Genomic DNA, 19,666 nt, shown 5'->3' with positions numbered 1-19,666 from the left:
TCTTTCTCACTCTCCCACTTCTTCAACCTATTCACATACAACATGGGTTTTCTTTCCTAGTGTTTGGAGAAAGGGTCTCATGTTGCCCAGGATGGCCTGAAACGTTGAGTTCAAGGGTGGCCTTGAACAACACCCCATCCTCCTCCACCTCCTGATGTGGGGTGACAGGTGTGCACCACCCCATCCATACAAGTTGACTTGGACTTACATCTTACTCACTGCTTATCACTTACATCTGCCATGGTGCCTGACCCTGGTTGGTACCAATATTTATTGAACAAATAAAAACAATAGTGTGCATGCAAACTATACTTTCTCAGACACTGCAAATCCAGTGGTGATTGTACAGGGTGAATAATAGAATTTACTCTTGTGACAACGCTCTCAGGGTAAATTATGAACCCATTTGAGGAAAAAGAGCAAAGACCTGGATGTGGGTGGCACGTGCCTGTCACGCTCACACTCTGCAGGATGAGGCAGGAGGATTCCAGGCCATCCCAGGCTTCCAAGCAAGACCAATGTCTCAAGAAAAACAAACAAAACAAAAAAGGAAGCAAGGAAAGCTGTGGGTTTTATGAGGTATTCAAAGCAGGGGTTAGCATTGAGCAGACGCAGGGTCACAGGCAGAGGTATGAAAACAAGGATGAGGAAGGATGTTCGTGAGGGAGATAAAAGCTGACTTGTGGGGGTGAGAAGAGCTAGAAGGGAGGCCCTTGGGTCCTGTAACCATAGGGACCAGAGAGCTGTCGATCCATGATGCTGCCAACTCAAAGAGGGGCAGCGTTGACAGGGGCTGGGCCTTGTAGATTTGGGATGTAACGAGTCAGGGTATGGGAATGGGAATGAGCTACGCAGAAGATCTAGAGTATTTGTGGCGAGTCACTTGAGGTGCATAGGATGTGGTCAGGGCGGAAGATTCTGGACAAGAAAGACCTTCAGAATGAACTAACACAGAAGTCTAGAGCCTTCTTGAAAATAAAACGTACAGTGTTGTCAAGGGGTAAATAGTTTGAAGGTTCCAAGAAGCTGTCAGGGAAGGTCCATCTACAGAATGCTACTGGAGTGAGTTCAAGATGGGACTGAGCGCCATCAACAGAATTGGGATACGCAGGCGTCAACTCCAGTTTACGGTGGACATGATGGCGAGCTGTGGAGTTGGATGGTGTTTGGTGTAGAGCACTCAAGTTATCGGGGTGTTTCAAGGCTGGTTGAGGGGATGTGGCTGTCAGTGAATAAGAGTCTGTGGTTCCAAAGCGGCACTTAGGGCAGAGGTGACAGAGAAGGGAGGAACACACAGTGAGATAGGCACAGTAGGGGAGGGAGGCAGGCAAACGAACTCAGTTTTTATTGTGTGCCCTTTGTCCGCCTCTGCTCCGAAGTGTTTCTGATGGTCTCCCAGATCCAGCGCACGTATTTTGAGACTCGTGTGTAAACGCCAGGTCGGTTGGGCTGTCCACATGGAAAATCCCCCCATGAGATGATGCCATAGAGTTTGCCGTTGCAAACCAGTGGTCCCCCGGAGTCACCCTGGGTTTGGGGAGAGAAAGAAGTGCTGTTGATAAGGCTGAACAGAAGGTAGGGATGAGGAGGTATAGGGAGGAGAGGGAAAGATGGAGGAAGACAGATGTGGAAGGTCATAGAAATGCAGAGTCATTGAGATAGAGCACCAATAAGATGGCCAATCAGAGAGATGGAGAGTCAGAGAGATGGAGAATCAGGGAGGTAGAGCATCAATAGGATGGCCAATCAGAGAGATGGAGAATCAGGGAGATGCAGAGTCAGGGAGGTAGAGCATCAATAGGATGGCCAGTACAGAGATGGAAAGTCAGGGAGATGGAGGAATTGGGGAGATAGAGAGTCGGAGAGATTCAGAGTGTGGTGGGTTGAATAAAAATGCCCCCATATGTCCATAGGAAGTGACACTATTAGGAAGCATGGCCTTGTTGGAGGAAGTGTGTCACTGTAGAGGCAGGCTTTGAGGTCTCATATGCTTAATCTAGGCCCAGTATGGCAATCTTCTTCTGCTACCCACAGATCAAGATGTAGAGCTCTCAGCTCCTCCTCCAGCACCATGTCTGCCTGCTGGGTGCCATGCTTCCCACCAAGATGATAATGGACTAAACCTCTGAAACTGTAAGCCAGCCCCAATGAAATGTTTTCCGTTATAAGGGTTGCTGTGGTCACGGTGTCTCTTCACAGCAATAGAAATCCTAACTAAGGCAGGGAGCTGGAAAATCAGAGAGACGAAGAGTCAGAGGTGAGGAACGTCAGGGAGACGGACGGAGAATCACAGGGATGGACTGCACGCCCCGAGGCTCTCCACGTCTCACCTCACAGGAGTCCTTTCCGCCTTCCTTGGTCCCAGCACAGAGCATGTTGGCAGTGATCTTCCCCGGGTACACCTGCCGACACTCCTCATCCGAGCGCAGTTCAATGTTGGCACACTGCAGGGTTTTGGGGTAGTTCACTGGGGAGGAGAGAGACCATCTGAGGAGCCTTGTCCTGGATGTTAAAGAGTCAGAGTGGGCAGGAAATTGAGATGGGATCAGTGAGGTGAAGGAAAAGACGAGGCAGAAAGTTGCGAAGAGACAAACATACGGACAGACACGGGAAACAGATGAGGGTTAAAAAGAGGGGCGAGTAGGAGGGCTGGGGCAGGAGAGAAGAGATGGGGAGATGTAAGAGGCCTGAAGGTAGAGTGTTGGGAGGTGGCTCAGTGGTAAAGGTGCTCTACATGCAAACGTGAAGTCCAGAGTTCAGATCCCTAAAACATACGTAAATGCTGGGAATCGGCATGGTGGCCTGCTTATAATTCCTGCTGGCAGGTCCTCGGAAGAGACAGGGGATCCCCAAAGCAAGCTGCCTAGCAACCGCAGCCATGATAGTCAAACTCTGGGCTTGCTTGAGAGAGAGTGATCAGGGAAGGTTCTCAACATCAACCTTGAGACTCCACACACTTGCACGTGCACGTGCTCCTGCGTGTGCACCCACAGAAGCAAACACGCGCACACACACACACACATGCCCACCACACATGTGCGAAATGGAAAAGGGGGGAAGAGAACTAGAGGCAGGGAGTGTGCAAGGAGTGGAGGGAAGAAGTGAGAGAGCAGGAGCCGTCCGTGGTGGGGAGAGGAGTGTGAGGGGAGGGACACAGAAGGGACACGCGAGAGAGCAAGAGCTCGCTGTGGAGCAGCCGCTGGTATGTTTTATGTTAAATGTTAGGCGTTTGTGTAAAACCCCTAAGTAAATACACTTTTTATAGTTCTTCCCCTCCATAAGATAAACGTATGGACGAATTGCATACACTGCAAATATGCAAATCATAATTGTCTATTTATAACAGTAAGCATATAGTAATGTGTTTGATATCGCATAATAAACCTTATCATATAACCTTTGTTTTTCGGTGCTAAGAATCGAAGCTAAGGCTTCAGATATTCAAAGCCCCTGCTCTACTGCTACGCTATGTTCCCGGCCCTTTTCATTTCATTTTACTTAAAAAATTATTATAATTTATTCCAATTGCATCCGGAATGTCATCCCCTCGCTTGTATCTTCCTGTTCCTGTCCTCTCTCTCCCTCTTCCGCACCTCTGACATGAACTCAGGTGCGCCCCCAATTTGATCACTTCCCCTTGGTGGTGGGGGGGCCCAGTGGGCACACGGAGGGAGGGGATGCAGGCTATCCAGATGAGGCCTGATAGGCTGTGGTTATTTTACTTTTTAAAAACATTTTGTGTACACGTGTATGCATGCTGAAATAGGTGTGAGGAGGTCAGAGGACAACTTTTGGGAGTCAGCCCTCTGCTGGGGCTGCCAGGCTTGGTAGCACACACTGACTAGCCCGATTAATACTTCTTTAAGAAGGAATTTTGAGACAGATTTGTCTGTGTCGCTCAGACCGACTTCTTCTCTGTGGCTTAGGCTGCCCCTGAACTTATGATCCTCCGGACTCTGTCTCCCACGTGACTGGCATTACAGCCTTGTGTCACAGGACCAGGTTATTATATAAGCCTTTATTCTGAGTCAGGAGAGATGGCTCAAGGATTAACAGCACTTGCTGCTCTTCCCAGACGACCAGAGTTTGATTCTCAGCACCCATGTCAGATAGCTCACAACTGCCTGTGATTCCAGTTCTCGGGAAATCTGGTGCCCTCTTCTGCTCCCTGAGGGCACCTGCACTCACATGCTCAAACCCAAGCACACATATACATAGAATTTCAAATAAAATAAATCATACATACATGTATGTATATATACATATACATACACATATACACATACATATATATAAACACACACACACACACACACACACACACACATATATACATATGTATACCCAGTACTTGAAAGGCAGAGGCAGGTGGACCTTTTGTGAGTTCCAGGCCAGTCAGGACTACACAGTACACCATATATATTTATACATGTGTGATATTAATATTAAAAGGATACACTCTCTGTGTACTTATTTTTATAAAGGGAGCCTAGGACTGCAAAGGTGGATCAGTGGGTAATGGTGCTTGCAGCAAAGCCTGAGGACCCGAGTTTGATTCCCAGAGCATATTGGTGAGAGGAAGGCCAGGAATCCTGAAACTTGTTTCCTGATCTTTCTTCGAACCGCCTTGGTACATGCGCCTTTGCTCCAGCACACATGCGAAACCCACACAAATGTAATAAAGAATCCGCCTCTGACCTCTGCTCATCACTGCCTCTGCTTCCTCAACCATCTGTGAGGCCTCCAGTGGCCAGCGAAAGCACTTACCCTGGGGGCTGGTAGTGGTGCCCCAGCCAGACACACGACAGCAGGTGCCGGTGGGCAGGCAGTCATCTTGGAAGAGTGGCAGAGTACGGATGTGGCCGCTGAGCTGCACTGGGGACTTCAACTCCAGGAGCATGATGTCATGGTCGTGGTTCAGGTGAGTGGGGCTGACCTGGTACTCAGGATGCGGGATGGAGCGGACCACCTCCATTGCCTGCTCGCCACTCTCCACACGCCCCAGGGCATGCTTGCCCAGGTGAACTGTGTACCCGCTGTGGGTGCAGGAAGGGGTGGGTAAGAGACGGGAGATGAGCCCACCTCTGTCCCCACCGCAGGCCCAGCCTCTTCCCCATCGAGATCTCACATACTCTTTCCTGCAGTGAGCTGCTGTGAGTACCCATTTGGGGTGAACCAGGATGCCTCCACAGAGAAGCCGCCCGTGGATCAGGAGAGCTGCCTGCCAAGGCTGAGAGTGGGGGAGGCAGGTATAGCCACCTGGGAGGAAGCCGTGGGTCCCGTTGGTGCCATTGAGAATCTTGGGATAGTCCCGTGAGATTCCTGTCAGACACAAGAAACTGTTAGAGAATTTGGGCTAAGGAAGAAGAAAAGGCCAGCGTTGTAGTTCGGGGCTTGGGGAGAGGGTTAGATTATTGCTTCGAGTCACCAAGAACTGAGGACTCATTTGCTGGCCTCTAAGCTGCCATGTTCTATCCAGTGGGGACGAGTCAGGCAGATGTTTTATCTATACTATAGAAGTGCCGAACTGTCCAATGGGCACTGACAGGAGAGCTTGCAGGATGATGGGTTTACAAGGGTTCACTTTGTCTCTGTCTACATTTTCTTGAGGTAAAAGAATTTACTTATGTATCTACCTAGGCAGCATCCATCCACTCGTTCATTAATCCATCCACCCACAAATCCATCTGTCTATCCATCCATCCATCCACTCACTCATCCTTCCATCTATTAACCCATCCATTTGTCCATCAATTCATCCATCTCTCTCTGTGTGTGTGTGTGTGTGTGTGTACACATCCATTTATTCACCTATCCACCCGCCCACCTACCTATCCACTAACATGCCTGCCCACTCATCCGTCCACATGTTCTTCCAGCTGCCCACGCATGTATGTCTGTATCCATCCACCCACCTACCTACCTACCTAGATGTCATCTACCCATCCATTCACTCACACATCTATCTGCTCATTCACCCATCTACTTATCCATCCATCTATCCACCCACTCACTAATCTACCTAGCCATCAGCCAATTGATTCACATGTTCACCCATCTACTCATCCACCCATCCATCCATCCATCCATCCATCCATCCATCCATCCACCCAACCATCTTTCCATCTAATCCACTCATACATTTGCTTCCATCTATCTATCCACTTGGATATTCATAAGGTGAAGAATAACAGAGGAAGATACCCGATGTTGTCCTCTGGTCTACACACGTGTGTGCGTGAGCATGCGTGCGTGCGCGCGCGCGCACACACACACACACACACACACACACACACACACACACCATGTGTCACTTGCAATCCTCTTTGTCCAAATTCTCACCTCTCTCCTCTTAGTCCACTCTGTTCCATACATACATAATACATACGTACGCACACACATACATACATACATCTATCCATCCATCCATCCATCCATCCATCTACCAACCTACTCACCCATCTATTCTCCCAACGACCAATCCATCCATCCATCCACATATCCACACCCCATTCACGTATCCATTCATCCATCCAACCATCCATCCCTCTTTTCAACACATATTTTCTGGGTTCTTTTCCAGTTCTACAGACCACCCCCTTGTAGCTATGTCTAAATTCACATCTCAAACCACAACCTTTGCAGATGAAAGTTCAACTGATATCAACCTAAACAACTCATGCACATTTTAAAGTTTGTGTCTACATTATTGATGTTTCTCAATCCAAACTGTTCTTTCCAATCTTTCTGAACTTAATGCTCAGCCCAAATCCGGCCATCAACCCTTGCTTCCCTTCATCCTTTGATCATTCGCTACAGTCTTGTTAGTCTACCTCCTAAATATCCAATTTTAAATGTTTACGTGTGTGTGTGTGTGTGTGTGTGTGTGTGTGTGTGTGTGTGTGTGTGAATATTTTGCCAGCATGTATGTATGTGTACTGTTTGCATGCCTGATGCTTGAGGTTAGAAGAGAGCATCAGATTCCCTAAAGCTGGTGTTACAGATAGTTGTAAACCACCATGTGGGTGCTGGGAACCAATGCTCTTAATCACCAAGCCATCTCTCCAGACCCCTCAATATTTAATTCTAACCAACTTCTGCCACCATCTTGGACCAAGTTCTGCACGAATGCTGAAAGCATCCTAAATGCTTTGCTTCCCCCCACTCACCCAATCCAGCCTTCCTAATTTAGTTTAAGGAATCTTCAAACTCAGAATGGCAGGCCATGTTGTTCCAATTCTTGACTTGCATCTGAGTTGGAACCCTGCCACCAACACCAATACCAAGGCAAAAAAAAAATTGAGACAGTGACACATGCCTCTAATCTCAGAGCTGGGGAACCAAAGACATCCTGGGGCGTGCTGGCAGCCAGTCCAGCTGTGTTGGAGAGCTCTAGGTTTAGTTGGAGAGATTATCTGAGAAAATAAGGTGTAGAATGACAGAGGAAAACACCTGATGTTGACTTCTTCTCCCCTCACATTCTATGTCACTTAGAAGCCACTTTGTCCAAATCCCCACCTCTCTCTTCTTGGCTCACTCTGTTCTGGCCTCATGCAACTGTTCTCCCAGCATGATAGAGCCTCTCTGTTCCCTCCTTCTTAGTGCTTCTTCCTTATGCTAATCATAGACCTACAGGTTCCATTACACCAATCAGCCAATCGTGAAGGCCTTGAAGTCAATTAAAATAAATTCAAATCTCAGTTCCTTGGAGGATGCCAACCACATCTCAGATATTCATTTATTCACATGGCCAGACATAAGGATGTGGCGCAGGCAGAGGCACGCGAGCTAGTGCGTGGAGAATCCAGAAGGCACATAATAGGGTTCTTCTTCCCTGTGAGATCTAAGTCTGTATATAACTTCTTCAGCAAAGCCTTTTGAGGGCCCCCCTAATCTAAGGGCTCCCCTCCTGGACCTCAGGCATCAGCAGGACATGTTTCTGTAAGGATGCTCATCAAAACTACAGCTATCCATCTCTTCAGGCTTGGTAATTGCATCCCCCCCTTCTCTCTTTCTGTCTCTGTGTCTGTCTGTCTGTCTGTCTGTCTCTCCCTTCCTCTTTTTCATCCCTTTACTCTGTATGACTCTCCTCTCTTCCTCTCTGTTCCCCTATCTTCTCTTTCCTCTCTTTCCTCTCCCTTCATCCTTACCTAAACTCCACTGACAGCAACCATCTGAACCACTCTGTTCAGAGTCTCATCCCTCAGATCTAGCATATGTGAGGCAACAATGGAGACACAGCTGTGGGCTGTGGGGCAGAGCATCTAGACCTGACTGGGCTACTTTCTTACTATGCAAATCCCCAGCCTCAGCTTCCTTAGCTGTCAAGTAGGAAAGGCACAGTCCTCCCTTGGTATCTGTGGAGAACTGGTTCTAGGGCCCTACAGATATTACAGCCTAGGAATGTTCAAACCCTTTACATAAAGCACCACAGTGTTTACATGTAACCTCTACACATCTTTCCATCCCATTAAATCACCCCTGATGATTTATAATAGCTAATAAAAGCCAAATGCTGTATAAACAACTACTACACCTTATTTCTCAAGGAATAAAGCCAAGAGGAAAGCCTACATAAGCTCAGTGCTGACAAGAATTTTTTTTTCTATTTTCGCTGCATAGCTGGGTGACTCCTTAGATGTGGAGCCATGGGTACAGGAGGCTGGCTGTGGGTGTTTACCATGCATCAGGAAGCTGCAAGGTCCATTGAGGTGCTGCCTTTGAACCTCCAGCCTGAGACTTATAAGTGCTTAGCTACAAAGGAGGCCCCTCATTCACCAGCCTTTCCCCCTCCTGTACATGCTGGGACCAGCCGCATGGTTCTAAGAGTTAAGGGTCACTTTAAGTAAGACCAAAAATGAGACAAAGGTGACATTAAGAGGTTGAGATAGGAGGATGAGAAGTTCGGAGTTATCCTTGGCTACATAGCAAGTTTGGGGCAAGCCTGGGCTACTTGAGCCCCTGTCTAAAAAGAAAAAAATGAAAAAAGTGAATAGCCAACTCAGAAGCTGAGTTGTGGTCCAGTTCTCTTTCAATTCTGGGTGTGCTGGTGGTGTGAATAGCTCACGAGGAGGCTGGTTGGATAGAAACCCTCACTCTTATCAAGTTCTGTCTACCAAAAGGTTCCAGGCACCTGAGCTTTGGGGGGGGGGGTTTCTACCATCTTCAGTGGCTATTTTACAGAAGCCAAAAAGGCCAAGTAAGTCAAACTCGGTGGCACAGGTCTGTTAGCCCAGCTTCTTGGGAGATCAATGCAGGAAGATTGCAAATCCAAGATCTGCCCAAGGTAAAGATGTTCAAAGTTGGCTTGAAGAACTCAGTGAGAAGCTATCTCAAAATAAAAAGTAAAAAGAGGGCTGGCAGTGTAGGTCAGTGGTACAGACTTCCTTAGTTCTCATGGGAACTGGAATTGAGTCTCAGTACTGCAAGGAAAGTGGGGAGGAGCAGGAGGAAACAAAGAAAGGAAGGAACATTGAAAAAGACTTTGTAGCATCAATTTGAGGTGGCCCAATAAATAAGCACATTGTTTTGTTTTCATGTATACACACACATATGTATACATATACTATATATGCTATGTATATACATATATATAATATTTAAGTATACTAAGGATGTAGTACAATATTTGCAGTCCTAGAGATTGGCCCTAAGGCCTCACTGCAAATATGCTAGAACACTCTATCTCTACCTCTAAGATGTATGTCCAGCCAATAAACTTTACAGAAACACACACACACACACACACACACACACACACACACACACACACACTTGTGTGTGCTGGCACACACACACCAAATAAGTAAATAAATGAACAATGAACATAGAAGAACAACAGGAAAACTAAGTAAAAGAGCTGAATTTTAAAAGCTCTTCGGATCAGAAGGCATGCAGACAGGTCAGAAGGCATGCAGACAGTCCACTGGCGCAGGGCACAGTGCACCGGGTGGACAGCCTGAGTCAGTACCCTCACTCAGGCGTGGCAGTGTCTTTGGGGCAGGATCCTTCTGTCCCTGAGTTCTGGAAGTAATTATAGCACACCTACCTCACCAAGCTCTGGAGGGTTCCACAAGACGCAGCATGTGGGGCTCCTGGCCCAGGGCGAGGCACCAGGAGGGGCAAAGGGCATTAATCCTGGGTGTGGCACCAGTGCAGAGCAGCCGCCCCATCTCCTGGCGAAGGCTGGCACAGAGGGCTACGTGCTGTGGACCCTCCTCCTTTAAGTCAGAACAAAGCCCCCGGGGAGGCCTTCTCGAAGCCTCCACTACATATCTATGCTCCCAATAGGCTCTTCCTCACCTCGCAGAGGCAATTATTAACTAATTAATTGGATAGCTGTTTCAATAATGTCCGCACAGCTCCTCCGGATATGCTGTGGATGCCGCAGGCAGAACGCACACAGTGCCTGCTGCTTGTCCCTGGAAGAATAAATGAGTGGTGCTGGCGTATATGGGTTTTCTAAAGGATGTGTATAGGGATGCAGAGAAAAGAGCTGGGCTTATAGCTCTATTGGTGTGTGCCTAGTACACACACAGGCCCGGGTTTCATCCCCAGCATCCCATAAGAGCCCGGTGACACACACTTGTCATCCCTAATGCTAGGAAAGTAGAGGCAGGAGGATTAGGAATTCAAGGCCATCCTCAGCTAGACAGTAAGTTTGAGGCCAGCCTGGTCTACAGGAGACATTGACTCAAAAGACAAATAGCAACACCACTAAAATACCAAGTAAAATAAAAACTCACACAACAAGCAGATCGTTCCTTTTTTTGATCTCAACAATAGGTGTTATAGAAGAAAACAACTGTAGGCTCACGGACCTTCAGTCTTGCTCAAAGTAGCGTTTGTTAATATTTGAGCTTGCGAGCATCCTGCTCTCAGGGAGGCCTTGCATGTGTGGAGGTGGGGGGTGGGGAACGCTGCAAAGAGCTAAGGGATGGAAAGGGTTGGGGGCTTCTGTGAGCTGGGACATCTCTGGGGTCAGAGGTGAAGGCACTGGTGTTGATGGGCTGACCCTAGCCGGGAAATCAGGTTACACAGGGACTAGCAGGAAGCTATCAGGGTGTCCTCCCTGGCCCCGAGTGGGCGTGGGGGCGGAGCGACGGGTCCCACGCCTTTACCCCCCGTGGCTTGACCCTTCCCACGATTGGCTTGAGTGGCCTCCCTGCCTCCACCCCTGTGCCTGAGTACTTACCTCCGGACAAGGCCACGGTCAGGCAAGAGATGGCAGCCACTAGGGGCCACATGATACTCCGGGATGGGGGGTGGGCAGGGTGGGCGGGCCTGGGTTGAGAGGCTGAAGTGGGTATTGCAAAGCAAGCCGGGAGACTGAAATTCTCTGTGCTTTCTAATTTTGAACTTTCTGGCTCTATTCACTCTGGAATCCCTGACTCCTTAATCTTGCCTTTGCCGCAATTCTATCCCCAGTGTGTGTTGGTCACCCCGGGAGCTGGTGGAGAGGCAGTTGTGCACTCCTCTGAGCTCCAGGGCATGCCATCACTTCATAGAGGTCACCCCTTCTTCTCCTGCACTCCCAGAGCTGGGTTCAGAGAGCACTCTCCCCTCCCCCCAATCCCCCCCCCCCCCGTCACTCCTCCTCTGCCTCTGACCCCATCATTCTCCCCTCTCTGGGCCTGTCCCGGACCCTGGGATTCCCCCCTGGCGTCTAGTCTTTCTGCAGGCTTAGGCTCCAAATCTCTGCAGGCTTCTGCCTCCACCTGTGCCTCACTCTGATTCAGCTGCCCTGGGTCCCCCACTCCCCATCCCTCCTCCTTTCTCCTCCTTCCTGTCACCCTCCAATGCCCCTTCCCCAGGCCTCCGCGCCTCTCCCACCCAGAGACCCTACCTGAGTGAGGGGCCAACTTCAGCTGTCAGCTGCCCTGAAAGTTGTGCTCCGACCCATGGCTTTTAACCCCTGAGCTCCCTCCCCCAGCGTGCGCACTGTTTCCCGGTGCTGGCTCCCCCTCTCCACCCCCAATGGCTCAACTTGCTGTTGACTGGCACCCCCCCAGCCTGGGCTCAGCCCTCAGCTTGGAGGCGGAGCTTCTGGGACAAGCTGGGACCCAGATCTGGCCCCGCCCAACCCCGAGTTGAACCCACTGTGCACTTACCTGTGGCAGGACCAGACCACAGAAAGGGGGAAGCCCACTTTCCTTCTCAAACTCCTCCCACCCCCGATACCCCTTGCCCTGACGCACCTCACCCCTTTCCTCACCTCTGCTCTCGAGTTGTGCAAACTCTTAGACGGCCTCAGCTCCCAGATAGCCATCACAGAGCTGTCCTAAAATCCCACCTTTACCAGAGAATCAACCTCAACCTGTCCCTCAACACCAGTCCCTTCACCAGGGGCAACCCAAGCTTGTCCTTAACATCAAAGCCAGCACAGCCAGTGGGAGTCTCACCTCCAGCCTTTTTCTTCTGAAACTCAAGGTGATGATATGTGGCTCATCACCTCCTTCCCAAATCACACATGATCATAGGTGCCAAGCTTAAGAGAGGATCAAGTGCCCCGGGCTTGTGTGGGGCAGAGGCTGGAGCTGGGAAAGTAGTTTGAACTAGGCAGCCTTTCAGGAGCAGAGTTAATGGAGTGCATGGCGGGTTGGGTGGAGAGGGAGAGGGCTTAGGGGGAGGGGAGGGCAAGCTGGCGCGGGATGGGGTGGAGGAAGAGGAAAGAGGAAGGGATGGCGTCTGTCCGGGGAATGAGTAGGCGGCTTGTGGAACTGTGGCTGGCTAGGTGGAGCCCCATGAGCTAATCCCAGAGGGTGGATGGGGCAGGATTAGGGATTAAAAAGGACAAAGGTGGGGTCAGAATTTGGAAACAGGCCAAGGATGGGGATCCAGTGATGTTTAGAAAGAGGGAGCTAGCAGAGATGACATCATTAAGATACAGGCTGGTGGGGGGAAGGTCCACAGGGTGGGAGGTGGGATATCAGTGGGAACAGGATTAGAAAATGCTGTGGTCCAGACCAAGGACTCAGGGTAGAGCTCCTGTCTAGCATGGGAAGGCACCATGTTCAAGCCCAGTACTTCTCAGTGTGTGTGTGTGTGTGTGTGTGTGTGTGTGTGTGTGTGTGTGTGTGTGTGTAAAGCATCTCAAAGACAATAAAACAGATCCAGAGATGTTCCAAAATCAGACAATTTATCTAAGTTTCCATTGAAGAACCTATTGGATCTACTATCTCTGAGTCCTTCACTAGGAAGAGAAGTTTGGTTCAATGCAAGAACTGAAGGGGATTGTGATTAGGATTCTGGTGGTTCTGATGCGGTCACTAGGAACACAGTCGGGTGGGAGGAAGAAGGGTAGTGTAATACTAAGTTATATTTGGGGATAGGGTTGGGTTGCGGGGGGGGGACAAGGAGATAAGGGTGCTAATAGGGTCCTGTTGGGTTGAGGTGGGTAGGAGGGCAGGATAAAGGATGGAAGGATGTTGAGATGGTTGGCATTATGGGTAAACACCAGTTATGGGAGCTGGATACAGGCTGAAGATCTGTGTTGGGGTAGATCTTGGTAAGGACTTGGATAATAGCTCTGAGTTCCTGTTGAGGTACCTGAAAGGCAAGTGTTCTTCCCCCACCTGTATTTCCTCCACCTCTCCGGGAAGGGCTTGGAGTGGGCGCTGAACTCATTCCTTTCCCTGTAGAGTCGGGTTCAGGTGGCGTGGCAGGAGGGAGGATGCTAGGTGAAATGAGGTGACAGCTTGTGTGGGAAGTCGGGGTACCTGTGCCCTCTTGTGGCCCAGGCTCATGCTTCCAATAAGCTTTCTCACATGGGAGGGGCTGGAGCCAGGAGTGGGGGCGGCCAGTGCTGGCATTTGTTGAGGGGTGATTGCCAGGTCAATGTTGATGTTCAAGGTTATGATTGGCCGGGACTCAAGAAACTTACCCGTGTTGAAGTGAGGTCATGGACCCACCAAGGGCTGGGTGCCTTCCACCCCCTCACTTCATGAATGAGCCAACAAGGAGCCCATGGCTGATAATCACACATACACTGGACCCAATCCAGAAGTACCTTCTCACAACTTACTATCTTTCCATATATTGTCAGCCTAGCTGGATAAAGAACGAACTAAAAGACTCAATGTTCTAGTGGCTCAGAACTTGAGACTGACACATAGAAAACCCGAGTTCAGGTGAGTGTGGGGGGGGGGCGTTGCTCTGTGGCTCAGTATCCCCCATTTGCAAGACGGCCCCCATCCACAGCACTTATGTCATAAAAAAAAAGTTATGTGAACTAATATCCCTTTAGGTAAAAGAATGCTTGGCATGTGACAGTGGGTCCCAGTGTACTTGTTAAAGAACCTAAGCTGGAGAAGGAAGCAGCCCCAAGGTTTCCAGAGGAGGCCCCACCCTAGCTTGGCTTCAAAATAGGATTCTTTGTCAAGCAGAAACTGGAAGTTCTGGTTGGAAGTGTTGACTGGGACAAGAAAGTCTGCCCCACCACACCCAGAGCCTGACGTAAGCACAGATTGACAGGGTGACACAAAGGAAAGAGGACCAGAAGAAGAGTTGACATTCCTAGTGGTTCAGAGCTTGGGTCTGAGCACAGGCGACTTAAATAAACACATACATGGGTAGCCAAGGTAGGTGAGAGGACAGAGACGTGGAGGGAAAGGCTGCAATACCCAAGAAGACAGGAGACTCTTGGTAGACCAGATGTCCCAGCTAGGTCCTTGCCATTAGGAATGCAGAGTTTAATTTCCATCGCCTTCACTCTGTGCCACCAAAATAGAGAGAGTTCAAAGGGTCTGTCTTACTATCTGCTTGCTTCTGCGCCATGTCCTCTGCCTGCCTCACTACAGATGCAGCTAAGACAGACCGCTCAGGATCCTGTCCGTCCTGACATATCAAGGGCACTGTTCCAATACCCTTTAGACAGGATCATGTATTTTTTCCTCCCCCTAGAAAAAGTCCCATTAGCAGAAGTGTGGTAGAATTGCTCCCATCTATCACTGAGAAAATAGCAATGTCATGGAGGGAGAACACGCCACTTTCTCTCAACCTTGGGATCCCTCGTTTACTGCTGGCCCATCTCTGCTTCCATTTGACTCAGTACCACCTCTAAAATATTGGCTACACTCCTAGTCTACAATTCCCCTGAGCCTATTCTATGCGTGTGTTCTCCTGTACCTCCAATATAGGTACCAGGGCCCTCCGTGTTGTAGAACGCAACTGTCAGCTCTTCGTAAGTTCATCTTACTTGAGTTACAGTAGTGTTCAAGTGTGGATCACTCCCTAGCCGACCCCTGAGTCCCCTTCCTTGACTTTCTAGGACAGGGTGTTCTTCTGGGTCTCCTCAGGTCTTCCTGCAGGCTCCTCAGCCATGGCTGGCTCTGACTTCTCACTGCCCCGAGCCTCTTCGCTCTTCTGTCTATACTCTCACTCCCTCACTGACCCCATCTTGTCCTGTGGCTTTAAATATTATCTACGGGTTGATGAGTGCTTTCAAATGTAATGTCTCTGGACTGTTCTTCTGGGGCTTTCAAATTTAGCATCTTCCTGCCCACTCCACATCGCCACGTTCTGCCACTCTCGATCCTTTCTGTCAGCGGTCACACCATCCTCCCCTTACTGAGCCAGAACCTTAGTCTTGACCTTAGGTTCTTTTTCCCCACATCATCTATCTGTTCTGCTAGCAACCCTCCCAGATCTACTTTCAAAACAGACCCAGGATCTGACCAGTCCTCAGCATCCTCCTTCTCGCTCCCTTGATGTCTTCTGAATTCTCCTTTCTCAGTTGTGTTACTCTGAGTTTCTTGTGTGGCCTCTTTGCTTCTGTCTCTGTCTGAACTCTGTATCTTAAATATCTGTGTGTTGGGGCTGGAGAGATGGCTCATCAGTTAAGAGCACTGGGTTGCTCTTCCAGAGGTCCTGAGTTCAATTCCCAGCAACCCTGTGGTGGCTCACAACCATCTATAATGCCCTCTTCTGGCAGGCAGGCATAAATATCGGTGTGTCAGCCAGGCCTGGTGGCACATGCCTTTAATCTCAACAATTGGGAGGCAGAGGCAGGTGGAGCTCTGTGAGTTCAAGACTAGCATGGTCTATAGAGTGAGTTTCAGAACAGCCAGGGCCACACAGAGAAACCGTGTCTCAAAAAAATAATAAATAATGCATTTCTGTGTGTACATGTGTGAACACATATGTGTGTATAGAGGCAGGGATGTACCAGGTGCACCTGTGAAGGTCAAAGAACAATCTTGGCTGATGGCCACTGTTATCCACCTTGAGACAAAGACTTTTGTTGTTGGCCACTGTGTACACTGAGATAGCTGGCTCATGAGCTTCCAGGAATTCTGTCTTCGCCTCTTATCTCTGGAATGACAGAGGAATGCTAATGGAAGCTAGCATCCAGCTTTATGTGGGTTCTGGGGATACGAACTCAGGTCCTTGTGCTTGCATGGGAGGCACCTTACCGACGGCGCCATCTTGACAGCCTCTATCCATACCCTGTTTTCAGCATGTACAGATGAGGCTTAGCCACATGCGCCCATATGAACAAGACAATGTTAGCAGTGTAAGCTAGGCCAATGAATTAGAGTTTATCCCTCAGGAAAGAACCATATTTTTCCTTGTTAAGTGCAGGGTTTGAATAACCCAGATCTGCAAGGTTGCATAACCACGCAGAGCGACCTCTCTCTATTTTCTTTTCTTTTCTTTTTTCTTTCCTTTTTTTTTTTTTTAAGATTCATTTTGTTTTAATTTTATGTGTATGGGTGTTTTGTCTCCACATCATGTGCATGCAGTGTCCACAAAGGCCTGAAGATGGCGTGAGATCCCCGGAAGCTGGGTGTGAGCAGCCTTGTGGGAAGTGAGAATTGAACCTTATCCTCTGGAAGAGCAGCCAGTGCTCTGAGCAGTCTCTCCAGCCCTCCTCCCCACCCTGACCCCCTACCCCCACAGAGTGACCTCTTACAGAGTAAGTCAGAGCAGGTCACTCCAGTCCTCAAAACCCTGTGGCCTCACTCGGAATAAATGCCGTCTTTACTGATGCTCTTGATAGGGTCTGGTGCCCTCTTTGCTCCTCCTGCCTCTCATGTCAGGCACATTTCCATTTCAGGATATTTGATTTCCTTTGCTCGCTGCCTGGAACTCCCTTTTCTCAGCTGTCTCTAACGTTTCCTCAGGTCCTATCCTCTGCATGAAGATGCTTTGGCTGGTGAAATCAGGGTTTCTCAGACGAGGACTGATGAGTTGCTAGGATTCATGAAACTCAGGAAAAAAGTGCTGTGCTCACAGTTTTGGTTGGTCACCACAAAAAGCTACAGCAAGGGCTTGTGAGATGGATCAGAGGGCAAAGGTGCTTGCTGCTGAATCCGAAGCCGAGTTTGATCTCTGAGATCTACACGATAGAACGCGGATCTCCATGCGCACAGGGACACACATGCACCTGCATGCATCCCCACCACCCTCACCTCTGCCCTCCACCTAAATACAATAAAAGCTTTTTAACTGAAAAAGATACAGATGAAAATCTGAAGCTGAGCATAGTGCACTCCAGTAATCCAAGCACTCAGGAGGTGGAGGATCAAGAGTCAAAGGTTGTCTTGAGTTCAAGGTCAGATTTGACTACAGAAAATCTAGAAATGCTCCCTCCAAAAAATGCAAAAAAACCCAAAAAACCAAAAAAACCAAACAAACAAAAACCCAAAACAAAACAAACAGAATAAAAGAAAGAAAAAAGAAACAAGTCTGAAGAGAGATGCTTTCCTTACAAGCACTGAGCCTGAGTTCCATTCCCAGAACGCATGTGAGGGTCAAATGTGGCTGGGCACACTTGCAGCTCCCTTCAGAAACCACGTGAGGGTCAAATGTGTCTGGGCACACTTGCAGCTCCCTTCAGAACCCATGTGAGGGTCAGATGGGGCTGGGCACACTTGCAGCTCTCTTCAGAACCCACGTGAGGGTCAGATGTGGCTGGGCACACTTGCAGCTCTCTTTCTGGGTAGAAGCAGAGACAGATCTCTGGGGCTCACTGCTATGGTGAGACCACTGAAAGAAACCAATGTCAAAAAACAAAGGGATGGGTTGGAGAGATGGTTCAATGGCTCAGAGTACTCATTGCTCTCGCCAAGGACCCGAGTACAAACCCAGTACCCATGTGATGGCTCAGAATCATCAGTGCCTCCAGTTACAAGAGTTTAGACTCTCTCTCCTGGCCTCTTTGTGCACGAGGAACACATAGGTTCTTGGGAAAACACTCATATACATGACATAGAATAAGCAAGACAAAGCAAAACAAACAAAAACCAAGGAGAGTGAAGAGATGGCTCAGTAGTTAAGGACACACTGTTCTCGCAGAGGCCAGGAGTTCTGCTCCCAGCACTCACACCCAGCAGCTCACAGCCACCTGTAACCTCAGCCCTCTCTTTGGCTGCTGCAGGGGCACTGTACTCATGGGCACAGACCTTTTTTTCAGGCACCACATGCATGCATACCTCCCAACATGTACAACTGCACACACGGAAAAGATACCAGTTAAAAAGCATCAAAGAGGAGGCTAGCGAGATGGTTCAGTGGTTAACAGCACTTGTTGCTTTTACAGGTTTAGCACCCAGCACCCACATGCTGCTTAGCAACCACATGGAACTCCACTTACAGAGAATCTGATTCCCTTTTCTGGTCTTCACAGTCACGGAGACACTTGCCAGTGAAACACCCCCACACATAAGATATAAGTAAATACATCTTTAGAAAAACTATAGAGTAGGCTAGAGTCCAGAAGGTCCCAGATGTGAAGTTTCATTTATCCTCTCCCTGTGTAGTCCTGTGGAGAGTTTTCTTTCTCAGCCGTGGCGATGCAGGACAGGTATGGGGTGTTGTCAGCCAGGAAGACAGAAGCCTGGGTCACACCCACACATCTGTTCACCTACATGAGTGCTTCCAGTCTCTGTTCACACTCGCTGAGGCCAAACTGATCTGTGCCCCTCCGTTTCCTACTGCCAATTACAGCATCAGTATAGATCACCTGTTCCCAACTTTCCTAACGCTGTGACTTTTTAATACAGCTCCTCATGTTGCAGTGACCTGCAACCACAAAATTATTTTCATTGCTTCATAACTGTAATTTTTTGTTACTGTTATGATTTATAATGTGTTTTTTGATGGTCTTAGGCAACCCTTGTGAAAGGGTCATTTGACTTCCCCCACCCCTCCAAAGGGTTATGACCCATGAGTTGAGAACCACTGGTATAGATGGTCTTGGGTAACCAAGTTCCCCAAGGTAAACAAAGGCACTGCCATCAATCAGGACTTTCCAAAGACTACCAGAGTCTGAGTGAGAAGTCTTCTTTAATGATGAAGATGCTGTTGTAATAGTGATAGTGTGTGTGAGTGTGGGTACACTGTGCATGTAGAAGCCAAAGAATAACCTCAAATGCTGTTCCTCAGATGCTGTCCACCTTTTAAAATTCAATACGGCATCTCTCACTGCCCTGGAGCTAACCTAGCAGCTAACTCTGGCTGGTCCAGGGAGCCTCAAGGATTTGCTTGTCACCACCTCTCCATGGAACATGCACCATTACACCCAGCTTTTTACATGAGTGCTTGTGATATTAGGCTTTTCCTGGGGAGATGTGAACAAATATCTACTCATCCCAGATAGGGCACCAAAGACAGACCAAAGAAATCATTCCACTGAAGTCTAAATATAGTGAGCCAATGAGTTTGT

At 48.8% G+C, this 19,666-nt stretch overlaps 1 protein-coding gene and 1 long non-coding RNA gene across 4 annotated transcripts in view; one reads left to right on the top strand and one right to left on the bottom strand.

The window, feature by feature from the left end:
• Positions 1-19,666, top strand: part of LOC311592632 — a 35,105-nt gene that overhangs the window by 10,357 nt on the left and 5,082 nt on the right. The gene's annotated exons all lie outside the window — the stretch shown is intronic.
• Positions 554-12,595, bottom strand: KLK13 (kallikrein related peptidase 13). Of its 3 annotated transcripts, none has more exons than XM_084773257.1 (6): positions 12,402-12,595; positions 11,195-11,283; positions 5,133-5,322; positions 4,768-5,036; positions 2,331-2,467; positions 554-1,527 (listed from the first exon to the last, which is right to left on the bottom strand). In XM_084773257.1, the coding sequence occupies exons 2-6, from the start codon at positions 11,244-11,246 to the stop codon at positions 1,345-1,347; spliced, it is 831 nt and encodes a 276-aa protein (XP_084629383.1). In that variant the 5' UTR covers positions 11,247-11,283; positions 12,402-12,595; the 3' UTR covers positions 554-1,344. The 3 variants fall into 3 exon arrangements, with proteins under 3 accessions (XP_084629383.1, XP_084629382.1, XP_084629381.1); XM_084773256.1 differs by lacking the exon at positions 12,402-12,595 and adding an exon at positions 11,846-11,994 and having other exon boundaries at positions 11,195-11,296; XM_084773255.1 differs by lacking the exon at positions 12,402-12,595 and adding an exon at positions 11,846-11,994.

The sequence above is a fragment of the Acomys minous genome (assembly GCF_964271855.1).
Source record: "Acomys minous genome assembly, chromosome: 2".
Classification (NCBI taxonomy): Eukaryota; Metazoa; Chordata; class Mammalia; order Rodentia; family Muridae; genus Acomys; species Acomys minous.
The sequence above is the reverse complement of the archived record's forward strand: the minus strand, read 5'-3'. Positions and strand labels throughout refer to the sequence as shown.

Excerpts from the sequence above, each read along its gene's own strand:
- KLK13 (XM_084773257.1), bottom strand. The coding sequence starts at position 11,246 with ATGTGGCCCCTAGTGGCTGCCATCTCTTGCCTGACCGTGGCCTTGTCC. Across the intron at positions 5,323-11,194 it reads GACCGTGGCCTTGTCCGGAG|GAATCTCACGGGACTATCCC; the intron begins GTAAGTACTCAG and ends TGTGTCTGACAG. Across the intron at positions 2,468-4,767 it reads CACCACTACCAGCCCCCAGG|TGAACTACCCCAAAACCCTG; the intron begins GTAAGTGCTTTC and ends TCTCCTCCCCAG.